General features: G+C 50.6%; 1 protein-coding gene across 1 annotated transcript in view; it reads right to left on the bottom strand.

Annotated features, from left to right (window-relative positions):
- Positions 1 to 15,296, bottom strand: part of ENDOD1 (endonuclease domain containing 1) — a 29,809-nt gene extending 14,513 nt beyond the window's left edge. The window contains exon 1 of the mRNA XM_047752666.1: positions 14,947 to 15,296. Within this exon, the coding sequence (XP_047608622.1) occupies positions 14,947 to 15,246 (300 nt within the window). The 5' untranslated portion in view covers positions 15,247 to 15,296. The remainder of the gene's footprint in view (positions 1 to 14,946) is intronic.
- Positions 15,297 to 15,515: the final 219 nt, after the last annotated feature.

Genomic DNA, 15,515 nt, shown 5'->3' with positions numbered 1-15,515 from the left:
AAGGCTTAAACAGAGTTCCAACCCACCCATTTAAGAGAATAAAAAATACATAAATAAACCCTCCCTGCTTGTCATCTAAAGTATTCTTCATCCTCTTGGGAATAGAGACAGCTTTAGAAGAACTAGAAAGATGCTTTTTTCTTTTTTTCTTTTTTTTTTTTTTCCTCTTCTCCTAAGGAATGAGAAATGCAGGCTTCTCATTTCCTGAACGGCCCTCCAGCGCTGGGGCGGCCTTCCTCCACCCTTCCTCTGGGCTCCCGGCCGCTCACACTCCTCCCTGCCTTCGGGGAGGGTGGGCACCCCCAGCTTTCCCTGGGCTCTGCACACTGTAGGTGCCTGTCTCGTGTCTGGGTCCAGGGAACGGTGGAGAGGAGGGAAGGAAAGGATGTCCCACCTCCATCGCAAACTTCCCTTTTCCTTCAAAAGTTGAAAAAATAAAAGGAAAAGCAGGGAGGATTTTTTTTTAAAAAGCCCCCCCCCCCTTTTGGTCTTTTTAGGGCAGCACCTTCAGCACATGGAAGTTCCCAGGAGAAGGGCAGAATCAGAGCTGCAGCTGCCAGCCGACACCACAGCCCTGGCAATGCTGGATCCAAGCTGCTTCTTCCATTGACTCTGCAGCTCGTGGCAACGTTGGATCCTTAACCCACTGAGCGAGGCTAGGGATGGAACCTGCAACCTCATGGATACTAAGGTCTGTAACCCGCTGAGCCACAGTGGGAACTCCAAAAGCCCCATTCCTAAACGGGTCGGGTCAGGGCGCTGCATGCAGGCAACCGGAGGCCTGCGAAGAGGCCAAGGAGGTGGCCCTGAGGGCAAACTCCACGGAAGCCTGTGGCTGCTCCCCTGGGAACCTAAGAAAGTGTGCGGTCTCCTTTAAGCCCTCCCCAGCCCTTCTCCGCTTACAGCACCTCTGGTGCTTACTCACCCGAGGCCAGTTTTCCACTCTGCTCTCTGGCTTTCTTTTCCAGAGATATTATTCTTAGCACTTGACTCTGTGGTACAGAACTCAGAAAAGTCCATTCAATTGAGACACCACTGTTTCTAATTTTTTTCACCTTCCGAGTTCAAACAAGATCAGAGGTTCTTTGGCCTGGCTGCACATAAGAATCCCCTGGAAGTTTTAAAAAGTTTGAGCTGGGGGTGGTGCTTGGAGATCAGCTTATTATTATTTTTTTTTAAAGTTCTCTTGGTGATTCTAAGTGGAGGCCCCTTGGGCTTGATCGCTATCAGATGGGCCTTTGTCTGTCTTCGTGGAATTAAGCCCCTGCCTAAACGGCTAGGCAAGACAAGTAGTGATTTCTCTTTAATTTAATAGTTCTCAAAATTCCGTTTGTATTAGAAGCAACTTGGTCCTTGTTAAAAATGCAGATTCCTGACTTCACACCAGAAGTGTCTTCAGTAGGCCTGAGGTGGGCTCAGAAGTTCACTTTTTTTCTTTTTACCGCCGCACCTGCAGCATATGGAGGTTCCCAGTTTAGGGGTCAAAACTGGAGTGCAACTGCTAGCCTACACCACAGCCACAGTGACGCAGGATCCGAGCCACATCTGTGACCTACACCACAGCTCAAGGCAATGCCAGACCCTTAACCCACCGAGTGAGGCCAGGGATGCAACCTGCATCCTCATGGATACTAGTCAGATTCTTAACCTGCTGAGCCACAACAGAAACTCCAAACGTGCATTTTTAACCACCACCCCAAGTGCTGCTGATGCGGGAGGTCCGAGGACAACATGGAAACACGAATGGTTACTACTGCAACTCTGGGAGTGGCCCCACTGGGCTTGATTTATTCTCACGCTATTAAGAGTTTGCTGGAGGTATCAGCAGTGCATTGCAAGAGCTGGGACGACAAAGCCAAGAAAAGGAATGAAGTATTTATTATAGGGCCCTTTGCATCCTCTGCCCATTGGAGCAGCTAATATCCAAACACAAAAATGGATACACATGGATTTCCTGCTTCATCTGTATATGGAATGAGAAGGCTATCTTGCTGTTTATGCTTTTTTTGCTCGTATCTCACAGGTTCTATTGAAGAGGTGTCATGACCCCTCAGCCCCAGTTCCTCCAGTCTCTTCTCACACATCGTCTCTTATGTTCACCCAGAACAGAACAATCCCCATTCCCCAACCGTGTCAGTTCATGGTCTCGGTGTACAGGCTGCCCTGCTCCTTCTGCACTGCCATCCTCGTCATCACTGGCTGGGGCGCCTTTGCCACTCCTCTCGCCACTCCGCTACTCTCTGGTTCCAACCTCACAGCTTCTGTGTCGGGTGGTTGCGTCTGGCCTCCCGGATCCACTCTCCATGCTCTTCTGTGCTCTCTCTGTGTCCCAGCTGGTGGACTTCTAGGGACCCCCTCCCCTGAGCTGTCTCCCCTCTGGCTTCTGACCAGAGCAGCCAATGGGATGGGGCAGGAATGAGATTTATTCCCATGCTCCCTCCCCACCAGGTCCCTGCTGTTCTGGCTCCAGTCAAACTTTCCCTGGAGTCATGGTTCTCAGCAGGCTCCCTCTCCCCGACGCAGCAGGCCTGGGATGGTGATAGCTTCCCGTGACAGTGATAGCTTCCTGTGATGGCTAGGCCCTCGGTAGGTACGTTACCATTTCTTGTAGCTTCCTTTGATTCTCCGTAAATAGTATTCAATCCTCTCAGTTAAACTACTCTGCTCCGCCGGTTTCCTGCCAGGAAGGACCCTGGCTGATACAGCCCCAGTAAGATCTTTTCCAAAATGCCAACTCACCCCATCCTGGGAGGTCACCCCCACCTCAGGACCTTTTGCAGAATGAAGTACCCACAGGGTTGGTACGAACAACAGGTTCTTTAGAGGAGTGAGGGTCTCTTAGGTAGACCATTCCTGCTGCCCACCCTGGCCCTCCCAGCCAACCACCAGGTATGCCAACGCCATCAGCCAACACACCACATTCAACCCCGACTTCCAACGTAACCAAGTGTTTCTGACACAGTCTCTAAGAGAGCAGTATTGCTTACCACCTGCCCCTCTCTTACCACCTCCCCGCCCATCTTAACCAAGGGACAGCCAATCTGGCCAGCCCCCTCCCAGATGGCTCTCTTGGGTTTTCCATCCAAGAAGCTCAGAGCCTGACAATGGTCAGAGTGTGGAGGTTGCTGGGGGGACTTTAGGACTGGCAGCCAGGCTGGTGCATGGGAAAGCAGAACTGGTTAAGAGAGAGAGAAGACAGAGAATGGGAGAAGGATCCTGAAGACTTTGTGGGACCCTTTGGTTTCTAGAAGTTTCCCAGTTCTGGATCCTTTGAGGCCTGTGTGTATCTCTGTTCCTGTGGCTGTGCATCTACCAGTGATTTCTTATAACAGTCCTGCCCTTCACCCGAATAAGCCTGGGTAAGCTCACGATTCATGCACCAACAAGCCTCAGGAGTCCTACTTTTAGGAGAACCCAAGGGAACTGGGGCAGGGACCTTGCAGGCCAGGAACCTTCTAGATGCCTGGATCAAATCTCAGGCACCAAGAAAGAGGCACAGGTGCCTTGGTTGCACAAGTCTAGGGACAGATCAGAGGGGGCTGCGAGAAGGTATTCCTACTAAATTCTTCAACAGAAAAGAGTATCCCGGGGCAAAGTAACACAGAGGGTAATGCAGGAACAGCTGAACTCAGAGCAGAAGCTGGGGCCAGTCCCAGACAAGGCGGCGATGAAGCAGGCGCATGGAGGGAAAAAGGGCAGTTCGGCAACGTCACTGGGTCAGACCTAGGAGCACGGTACCCTCTTCTAGTTGTCTCCAAGGCAGGCACAGTCTGGGAAGCAAAGGTTACTTATTCATCCCATATGCTTCCCCTACACGTACTGAGTATGTGGATACACCGCAGAGTGCCTCCTGCATACACTTTCGTATCGAACCCCCCTAACTCGTCCATAGGGCAGGTATGATTTACGAGCCCTGGGACACAGATGGGAGATGAGGCTCCCTGAGATTCAGTGCCATTTCCAAGGTCACATAGCTGGTAACTGACAGAGATGGGACTCAGCCCAATTTTGTTTCACCACAAAGCCCACTGGGGGGTGTTCCTTGGTGGCTCAGTGAGTTAAGGATCCAACACTGTCACTACAGTCGTTCAGGTTGCTGCTGTGGCGTGGGTTCGATTCCTGGCCCAGGATCTTCTTCATGCCTGGGGTGCAGCCAAATCCCCCCACCCACCCACCCACCCAAAACCCAACAAAAAAACCTCACATTGTTTTGAACTACTCTGTGTGCCCATTCCTTTCCCCCTTAGGCCTACGAGTCTGGTGGGAGAGGGTTAAGTCAGCTAATTCTTGCACACTATCTGCCTTCCTGACTAAGTAACAAGACACCTGAGGGCAGAGACTGGGTCTCATTCCAGCCCCATGTCATGGATTCCTATTTCTGGGCTTAGTCCCAAGAACTCAGTCACAGATTATGATGCTCATAATAATAACACTGATAAAAGGATCAATCAGCCCCTGGATGTCTGAGGACTCACCCTCGAAATGCTAACACCGTCCACCTGCTGACCAGGAATGAACAAATGGACGAGCAGATAAGAAACAGGATGAGCTTGCTTCTTCCCCTGAGGAAGCCTGTATGCTTCTCTCTTAAACCTCAATTCAGTGACAGAGAAGATAACAAATTAATGATAAACTCTTGTCGCTGATTGGCTGTGACCACTTTTATAATGCAAATGAACGTGAGGAAACTCCCAGGCTCTGACTGGCCTGGGGCAGGAACAGAGGGGCAAAGGGGCCGCCCTTATGGACAGCAGGAAGCATCAGCAATCACAGGCCCAGGCGATGAGCCCCCTGAGTGCAGAACTGCAACCTGCGAGGTAGCCCTGTCAACTCAATTGTGCTTCCCCTTCATCTGAAAACTGGAAAAGGCTTATAGCCAGTCTCCACGCAGGCGTATAACTAACCATAACAGAGGAGCTTCTCCAAAGCCAAGAGGTGAAATGCCCCCTTCATCTTAGAGAGCATTAAAGAGGACTCGGCAGCCCTTGGTCCTTGTCCACAGCAGAACACCTCTCATGTCAGCCCTCAACCCTCCTCAAGGTGCTGACGCTTCGGACCTCTCATCTTTTGCAAAAACTAAAGCCTCTGTTCTCAATGCGGCGCCTCCGATCTAGTAAATCTGCCCCCAGGCAAAATCATTTCTGTTTCTTTGACCTCTTAGGGGTTTTGTGAGTGTTGCTTTTCTTCAAGTGCCTCTAAAGGTGAGACTACAGGCCGGCAGGGTTGAGTGATGAACAGAGATGGGGAGTGAGATCTGTCACCTGTGTCATTTCCTGGCCTTGTGACTCTGGACACACCAGCGATTCCCTGGCCCCCAGTTTCCTCTATAAGAGGAGAAGGATAACACCGCCTCTGTTCAGGAAGGCAGGAAGAGGGAAGAAGGCAGGACTGTTTCAGACTGTCCCTGAGTTATACATGATACAGACTTGATCAGTGATGAAAGAGACTTGCATTTCAAGTCCCCAGGACTTCTGCTTTTAAATGAAAATGTTTAAGGAGACCAATTGTTTATGTTTCTGTGCAAAGTTGCTCATCTAGAGGGTCCCTTCCTCCTCCCGCTCCGTGGCGGTGCTGATCATCTGAGAGGCATTAGATGTGGCTTCACAGAATCCAAAAGGGATTTGCTCAATTCTTGCTCAACCTTGACAAGAATAAAGGCACACAGCCCCTCTACATGTAAGGGAAATTTCTGGAATGTCACACACACAAATACATACACACACAAACTCTGAAGACTGGCTATCTGTGAGAAGCAGGATCTTTTTGCTTTATATCCTTCCAAAATGCTCAGAAAAAAATGTTTATCATAAGCACATATCACTGGTGTTCCTGTCGTGGCTCAGTGGAAATGAATCTGACTCGTATCCATGAAGATGCAGGTTTGATCCCTGGCCTCACTCAGTGGGTTAAGGATCCAGCGCTGCTGTGAGCTGTGGTGTAGGTCTCAGACGCAGCTCAGAACTGGTGTTGCTGTGGCTGTTATGTAGGCCAGGGGCTATAGCTCTGATGTGACCCCCAGCCTGGGAGCCTCCATATGCCATGGGTTCGGCCATAAAAAGACCAAAAAAAAAAAAGATTAAAAAAAGCACATATTACTTTCCTAATTCTTAAAAAAAAAACCCTAAATATGATAAAGAACCACCACCCCATTAAAAATGTTCATTGCAATTGTCTATAGGTCTAAATCTAGGGCTGCCATTGAATAAGACTGCAGAACTTTCAAATTTCACCACCCACGCTGAATCCATATTTACAATGTGTTCACTATCCAAGAACACTTATTAATAAGCACGTACCCAGTGCTGGCATCATGCTTGACCAGGAGCTGGAAAACTACAGCCTGTGCGCCAAATCCAGCCCACCACCTGCTTCATAAATAAAAATTTCTTGGAACACAGCCATACTTGCTCGCTTATGCACTGTCTGTGGCTGCTTTTGTGCTAGATCAGCTGAGCTAAATAGTTGCCACAGAGGCCATATGATCCTAAAGCCTAAAATATTTACCATTTGGCCCTTTACAGAAAAGGTAGCCAGCCCCTGTGTTAGGCAATGAGGACTGTACAGTGAGGACGCTAGGCTGTGCCCTGCCCTCATGGAACTTAAGAGTCTAGCCGGTGGCACTCAATGAGTCACACAAATTTAATGTACAAGTGTACCACCCTGGCAAAGAAAGGTATGTTTGGTGCCACTAGAGAGTCTTATGGGCAACTGACCTATTAGGAATATCACAGAAGTCAACCCCCGCCCCCCCCAGCAGGTACAAAGGTCCTATGATGGGAGAGAACACAGAAATGACAAACAACAACAGGGAGTTCCCGTCATGGCTCAGTGGTTAACAAATCTGACTAGGAACCACGAGGTTGCGGGTTTGATCCCTGGCCTCATTCAGTGGGTTAAGGATCTGGAGCCTGAGCGGTGGTGTAGGTTGCACATTCGGCTCGGATCCCACGTTGCTGTGGCTGTGGTGTAGGCCAGTAGCAGCTACAGCTCCTAAACTGGGAACCTCCATATGCCGTGGGTACAGCCCTAGAAAAGAACCAAAAAAAAAAAAAAGTTAATTAAAATAAATAAATAAAACAAACAACAACAACAGAAAACCCAAAGTGGCTGAGGTTAAGGCCCAGAATGTGTGTCACCAGATAAGGCTGGGCGGGGAATGGGAGACCGACCACCCAGGGCTCTGGAGACCCCGATAAGGACCTGTCTTTATTGGAGGGGAAATGGGGAGCCCCGAAGGCTTTGCGGTGAGGCCGCTGGAGACACAGTGAGATCAAAGTTGTGAGAGTGTCTTTCTGGCTTCAGGGTGGAAAAAGGCTGAGGGAGACCTGGGGAGAAGGTTTAAGCCATCGGGAAGCTGTTTTGCAGAGGCCTGGATGAAGCTGATGGGAGCTTGGACCTCAGGGTCCAGGTAGTCAGGTCTACAGGGGTGACATCGGTCAACCGAGGGGCAGAGGCAAGGCCATCAACCCCCCCAAAAACGGTTCACGTGGCCCTGGTGGAGGCCTCCAATGTTATCATGAGCTCCATGGCTCCGGACGCAATAGAAATATCCAAGAATGAGAAGAGAGCTTTTATGCCTCATAGACCCAGCTTTCCTTTCCCCGAGCTTCCACTTGTCCTGAAACCACACTGGATGCCAGCCTTTCAGAAATATAAACAGTGGCCATCTCCTTACATGATCCCTATTCAGTCATGCATCCTGGTCAACTCAGTCACCCCTAAAATTAAGGTGCAAGGCAACTGGAACATGTAATCTAATTATATTTCCAAATCCTGCTTTGGCCATCTATTTACTCTGCCAAATGAGAAGTACTCATATTTTCAGTTTTGATTAAAAACATAAAATGCCCTCATGTGAGCTCCTTTGATTGAGCCACCCATCTGTCAGGCACTGGGTCAATAAAAGCATGACTGGAATCCTAAATCGTGCTTCTATTTTGGGTTCACCCTATGAGCTGGTTTCTTTTTTATTTCTCCTTCCTTTAAGTGGCCAAACACATATGTCGGAGGGCAATGAATTATTGTGGCCAGAGATGTCAAGTTCTATGGAACCAAAAGAATATGTGACCACTCAGGGAACATGACACTTAACAAGAAGAAAAACATTCTTGAACTAACAGGAATTCTAGGAGCAAGAGCAGATCACTGGCAGCAAAAGCTCCTGGCAAGTGGGTTTACTGTCTCCAGTTTTCACTTGTAGAGCTGACAGTCGAAAAGGAAGAAGAATCTGAAATCCAAAGAATAAAATCTTTACTCCTCCAGGCAAGCTCCACTCAGTCATCTGAGCTATAACTAAGATTTCCAGAATGGTGTGCCAGAAGCCAAGCCAAGGAGTTCCCGTCATGGCGCAGTGGAAACGAATCCAACTAGGAACGATGAAGTTGCAGGTTCGATCCCTGGCCTTGCTCAGTGGGTCTGGGACCCGGCATTGCCATGAGTTGTGCTGTAGGTCACAGATGCGGCTCGGATCTGGCGTTGCTGTGGCTGTGGTGTAGGCTGGCAGCTGCAGCTCCAATTAGACCCCTAGCTTGGGAACCTCCATATGCTGCAGGTGCAGCCCTAAAAAGAAAAAAAAAAGAAAAAGAAAAAAGAAGCCAAGCCAAACATCATCCAAAGAACGGGATTAATTAGGTAAAATAAAACTAAAATAACAAATTGAGTCAGTCAACTTGGAATCTGAAAACACTGCTGTAGTTGGAAACCAACGTGACAGAGCAAAAAGAGGGCTGAGCACTGTGGAGCAGAGTGGCCGTGAGCTCCAGTCCAAACGCTGCCATCCAGCAGCTGTGTGACCTTGGATAAGTTACTCAACCACTCTGGTCCTCAGTTCCCAAAATGATAAGCCATGGGTCGTAGTACCTAGAGTTGTTACATAAATGAGTTCATTTGTGAAGATCCTTGCACATAGTAAGGGATCAATCGATGAGAGCTCCTTTCCTGGACCATCCAAATTTAAGTCTGGGCTGAAGGAATGGTATATAGGTCCATCACCATGAGACTCTTCCAGGACAAAATGTCACTACAATGTTCTACCAATATAGGGCAAGGACCTTAACTTGCTCCTGAGAATGACCACAGATTAGATAAGAACACTAAATTCCAAGATGAAGGACAAGCTAAGAAAGGAGAAAAACGCCAGGAAGAGTAGCAGGTATGACTCCTGTTTTTTCTATCTGCATTCCAGTAAGGAAGAAATTGTGAGCAATTGACGCTGGAACCGTCCCGGTGAGTCAGGCGCTTCCCAGCCTTCCTCCTCTGGGCACAGCAGGCTGGAATGCAACTGCTCTCTGTTTGTTTTGTGACAACACGCCTCTTGGTTGCTTGAGACATGGAGGGTGGAGGTATCTCTGGCACCTGTTTTTGTTTTTCTAATCACCTAAATCTATCCATCCATCCATCCACCCATCCTCTTCATCTTTAATTCAATCTCTCACCACCTACCTCCCAAGCACCTGTTATATGAATGTGGGATATATACCAAGCATTTGAGAAGATACACAGATGAATGCTTTGTGTTTTGGGAGAGATTTATAGACCTGCAGGAGTTACTTTTCCAATCCAACATTCCATTCATGTGTGCCCAACACCTATTAGAGTAAGACCTTAATAAAGAATACCCATTATTAAGAACTTGCCACATTCTAGGTTCTATGTCACATGCTTATATGTGTTATCTTGTTTATTTGCACAACCAGTCTATGGAGTAAACACCGTTATTATCTTTAATGCACAGATCAGAAAAACAGGACCAGAAGAATTTAAGATCGCACATCGTGTACATGGCAGAGCAGGGATCTGAACTCCGAGTTTCTTAAGGAGTTTTATAAGTAAGAAATGGATCTGTCCTGTTTGCTGTGTCCCCTACATAGAGATGGCAGTGGATGAGGTCTTCTTGATGTCTGTTCTCTGACACAGTATCAAGAGGACTGATGTTGGAATAAATGAAACAGTGTGTCTAACAGTTTCAGGATGAGCAAGTGAGAAGCCATTGATGTAAATTAAAGATTAAGGACGTCACTGAGGCTCTAACTGTGACAACTGTTCCCATACATTTACTAAGATTTGAAACATGACTTCATCGGGCCCTAGGCAAATACAATTGTGTTAACCAGAAATATCTGCCTCATCCTGGAGCCACTGACCCCTGAGCGACATTCATGTGGCCAAATATGCGCTCCCACTTGTCCTACAACTGTTGGGGAAGAGAAATGGAATAGAAATTAAGATTTCCCCATAAAAGATGAGAATTAAAGTCTTACGACCAGTAATGCAGTGGATCCATGAGAGGTCAAATAATCTCCGTGGTGCATCAAAAGAGCACCAGACCAAGAACAATTAGTCATGAGTTCAAGTCCAAGCTGTGTGACCTTGGGCACAAACAGTTAACCTCTCTGAGCCAGTTTCCTCATTTCTACAATGAAGAGAATGAGATCTACCTCACAGTGTTTTTATAAGATTAAATAAATATAAGCTGAATAGAAAGTCAGCTCCTTCCAGTATTAATGCTTATAAAACGGCAGGAGGAGTTCCCGTTGTGGCTCAGTGGTTTAAGAACCCAGCATAGACTCGTGAGGATATGGGTTCAAACCCTGGCCCTGCTCAGTGGGTTAAAGATCTGGCACTGCTGCAAGCTGCGGTATAGGTCGCAGACGTGGCTTGGATCCAGTGTTGCCTGTGGCACAGGCCAGCAGCTGCAGTTCCAATCCAACCTCTAGCCCAGGAACTTCCATATGCTGCAGGTGGGGCTATAAAAAGAAGAAGAGTCTTTTACGTTGGCTTCTAGCCTGAATTAACACCCTTTGCAAAGGCATCACCAGTTCTTTGTCCAAAAATTCTTCCTTTAAATGGAAATGAGCTGAGTGACTAAAAGATTTAAGGCTCCCTATCTAAACTAAAACCCTATTCTCAGTTTTGGCGGCACACCCTGACCGTCTCCATGGTGCTAATGGGGACACGTGGCCCCTTCTCTTTCTTGCCTTCTCCCCATTCTCAATTGAGAGGTGACCACATTGCACACAAAACCCACAACAGCCCTCTGTTTTCGCCGTTTCCTTTAAAGATCCCCCTCCATAGTGGGATCCTGTCATCTGACTCTAGAGAGCTACTATCTAGAGCAGTGAGCCAGATCCTCTGGGGTAGTTCCGAAAGCCAGAGCGCAAACTGATGGGGTGGATTCAGGAGAAGGTTCCTGCTCTGCATATGGACTATGTTTGGAAGAGTGGCTGCTGGCCAGCGGGGGCCGGGGGAGAGGGGGCGGGCTGTGTGGAGAAGCCTCTAAAGCAGGCAGCTCTCCACCAAGAAAACTCAAGCTGACCGTCTCACCCACTCCTGTCTTCCCAACCCTGCTAACATCGAGTGACTTTATTCAACACGTCTCGAGGGCTTTCTGTGTCCTAGGCAGCAGGGGTGCCAGCAGGAGGGAAACTCTGCCCTCAGCTGTCAAGGGCTCACGCTGGGGGGAACAGACCCAGGAGCAGGTATTTATTAGCCAACGGGGCGAGTCCAAAAATAGAGACGTTATAGGGAGCATCACGGGGCGGATCTAACTCAGGAAGTGGACCTCCCCCCGGGGGCCTAGCCTTTCTGGAGGAGGTGACAAATCAGAAGTCTTAAAGGAGGGAGGAGGGGAGGCAGCAAGGGGCAAGGGGCAAAATAGAAAAGGCGTTCAGCTCAAGGTCGCCAAGTGGGAGGGGGAGAAAGTGGGATGGATGGGGACCTTGGGGCTGGTAGACATGAACTATTACACTAAGAATAGATGGGCAGTGAGGTCCTACTATACAGCACTGGGAACTCTATCCAGTCCCTTGGGATAGAATATGATAGAAGGTAGCATGAGAAAAAGAATGGAGGTTTGTATATATACACACACTCACAAACATATGTGTATTCATATATATATGAGTGACTGGGTCACTGTGTCATACCGCAGAAATGGGCGCAACACTGTAAATCAACTCTACCTTAATAAAAACTTTTTTTAATTAAAAAAACCAAAGGCACTCAGAGCCCGAGGAATGAGCATGAGCAGAGGAACAAGTGTGCCCAGCAGGATGGTTTACGAGAGGCACTCCAGGCAGCTGGATAAGGCCAGAACACTGCAGGAGGGTGGGGAGGGTGGGGAGGTCTGGGAGACAGGTTGGAGCTGTCGAAGGGAGCCAGGGCACGGGGGCCTTGTAAACTGCATTCTGCAGGGTGAACTTTGTCCTGTAGGTGTTAAGCAGCCAACACCCTAAAGGTTTTAACCACAGGAGTGAGTCATTTCTAAGATCTTTGATTTAGGAGTTTTTCTTTCCCATAGCAAAATTGCAGGCCAGCCTGGAGAGTTGCTGAATTGGGCTTTGGGAGCCCCGGGGTCAGAACAGCCCTGCCTGACTCACCACCAAGGGCAGGTGCCAGATGCCTTTGGTCTCCTGCCTCTTCCTCCTCTGTGTGCTACACCTCTTGGTAACACGGACCTCATAAAAAGGTGATGTGGGCACAGGTGACTCAGCATTACGGACGGCTTGGAAGCAGCCAGAAGTCCACGTTGAGCCCTGAGCATCTTTCTGCAGTGGGGACCTTGGCTGGGAGGCGGGCCGCAGTGGGGCAGGTCTGCTGCAGTATGTTCCAGGGCCCGCCAGCATTGCATCTGGCAGCTTCTCGCTGCTTTTTCCTTCCTCGCCTCCTTCCTAATACCCCCCTGGCTCCTGACCAACTTGACCTGACACCGAGATGGGAAGAGGTAGGCAACACAAGCCCACCTTGCAGAGAGAAGCATCCTGCCGGCAGTGCTCAGCCACGGGAGGGTTCCCACCTCCCCAGAGGGGAACTCTGGCCTCCTGTGCTTTTCCAAACCGCTGCACCTCTCTCGTCTCAAGCTGCCATTCGGAAGTCTTCCCCTTGCTCCTTCTCCACCCTCTTTTAGCTCCCCAGTGCCATTCCCCATCCCCTGGGGCCCAGGATCTCCACTGCCTTCGGGACGGTTCTGTCCACTTCCCCTCTGCAGAATGAGCCATGCTCCTTCGGGCTCCTTCAATAACTGCATATAGGGGTCAGCCGATGCCCCCAAGCCCTGCTGGACCACTCCTCCACATTGCCGCCTCCCTTCCAAGACTCCTCTCAATTCTGATCTGCTGAGTAGCCCGTCATCTACTACCTTGCACTGGTTGAGCTGCTCCAACCACTCCCTACACACTAATCCTTGAGTTGGCCCCGTAGTGCTCACTCAGCATGTCCCCTCCGCTGGGGGTGTCCTCTTCCTTGTCTCCTTCCTGCACCATGCCTCATCTTCTAGGCACAGCACAAATGTCACCCTGACCTGAAGCCTTACCCCTGTCACCTCCAAGACAGATGAAATCTCATAGGACTTTTTTTACATTTTTAACCTGAGGGTGTTTTGCTCATGTCACAATAACAGCTAGGACTTTTGTGCCAGGCACCCCTGGGAGCACTTTATATAGAGGAACTCACTTAATCCTCAAAATCCCCATTATTACCTCTAAGTTGACCTGCCCACATTTACAGGGAGTCCATGGAAGAACTAAGGCCCGAATCCACGCTGCGTGGCCCTGATCAGAGGTGATGCCCCCTTTCCACCCAGCAGACCGGGGGGCTCTGAGTCCCAGAACGACACTCTGTCTCCAGCACCCCAAGTGCCTGGCACACAGCGGGTACCCACTAGCTGGGGTACTTCTAGATTTAACTCGAGCTCAAGGGGTAGAGTCGGGCACAAACTAACTTTAGATTAATATACGCCTTAAGTGTGCACAGTTTACACCCAACCTTATAGGTCCTGACCGCAACAGGATGTGGAGATGGTACGAAGACAGGTGCAGATGGCTTGAGTTCTGGTCAAGGTCTTTGAGCTAGGGATAACTGAAGGTGATGATAGAAATTACAACCCAGGGCTCTGAATGAAACAGCTGGAAGCTGGTCCCCTATTCATGGTGCGGCCCTGGGCAGCCATGGCCATCAAGAATGGGTGAACCGAGTAGTCAGCTCCTTCCCCAGCTAGGGGGCAAGCCAGCCTGGCTGGGTGTTCTAGAGAAGAGGCTTGTCTCTAGAGGCAGACATGTGAGAAGAGGTGTTAAGACAGGTTCAGTAGGGTCTCTGGGAGCCTCTTGGAATATTTGGTCACTCTCATCAGACAGAACTAAAAACGCTGAGGCATGACCCGGTTTCTAAGTGGTCAGATAATGTGGATAGGAAGAGTCAGGAAAAACTGGTTTGTCTTTCCCTTTAGTTGGAGGTAGTCAATGTTTCCCTGCTATTTGTAACTATCCCATTGCATTTCTAAAAATCTGCACTTTCATTCCATTGTCCTAACTCAACACAACTTCAGATCGAATTTACTCAATGTCCCATGCAGAAGGAAAGGTTTTTCAGGCTCAGGTGGCCTGTGCAGAAGGGCAGCGTTTTCCTACTAGGAAAGGCAGTGAACTTCTAGCCAAAAGACCTGCCCATCTCTCTGCAAGTCTCTTCACCCGCCCTGAGCCTTGATCTCCTCTTCTGTAAACTGGGCATGAAAATGCCCAGCCACCCACCCACTCCCACAGAATTGCGGCAGCGACTTGCACCAAGGTCTCTGAGCTCCCAGCCTAGGCTTCCCGAAGATCCGAATGGTTTCCTGAGTCTCGGTCTCATATTCCTCTCGATTCAGGAAATGAATGAGACACTGCAGGTGTCCACACTGAAGTGCAGGGAGAACCCCTTCCCACTGGGGACCTCGGACCCCTGGAACTTAAGCGAAGTCTCGCACAGCACCGAGCTCTGGCTGTGGCTTTGACGCAGGGCGAGGCAGGCTGCAACTCGGGGGCGCGGTGGGGCGGATCGGAAACCCGGTTTCCCGACCTGGCACCGAGGGCTGGGGCTGCCCTTCTGCCCTTCCCCGCCCTACCGCTAGCAGTGGCCACAGAGCGCCCCGGGGAGGCCAGCCCAGCGGCCGGGCTCGGGAAGCGCCTCGCTTACCTGCGGCTCCACCAGCCAGCGCTGCTCTGCGCCCAGGGGCGCGGGATGCGCGGCGCGGAACGCCGAGTACACGGGGATGCGGTCCCTGGTGCTGTACAAGGTGGCGAAGCGCTCGGCGCCCTCGGATCGCTGACAGATCTTCACGTGGGCAGCGGCCGCCAGCCCCGCGGGCGGGGTCCCGGCGTAGAAGAAGCGGTTGCATTCGCCGAAGCCGGCTTCCTCCTTGCGCACGAGCCGGCCCTCCAGCAGCCCGGCCAGGGCGAGGAGGCCGCCCAGCGCCAGCCAGCGCGCGGGGCCCATGGCGCGTCTGCCGGCCGGACGGGGAGCGCGCGAGGCCGCCGAGCCGGGCGGCAGGGGAATCGGAAGCCGGGCGCGGCGCTGGGCGGGCCGGGCTGGGCGGCCCCGGCGGCGGGGGCGGTCCGCTCCCGGAGGCCGCGCCTCCTTTGCACCCTCCTCCCCGAAGATGGCCGCGCAGGCCAGGGCTCTGGCACCCGGCTGCGGACCAGATCCCCTGGGCTGCACCCGGCCTTGCGCCCCTGGTCCCTGCCGTCTGCGCTCGCAGGCTCGGA

The sequence above is a fragment of the Phacochoerus africanus genome, chromosome 11, assembly GCF_016906955.1.
Source record: "Phacochoerus africanus isolate WHEZ1 chromosome 11, ROS_Pafr_v1, whole genome shotgun sequence".
Taxonomy (NCBI): domain Eukaryota; kingdom Metazoa; phylum Chordata; class Mammalia; order Artiodactyla; family Suidae; genus Phacochoerus; species Phacochoerus africanus.
The sequence above is the reverse complement of the archived record's forward strand: the minus strand, read 5'-3'. Positions and strand labels throughout refer to the sequence as shown.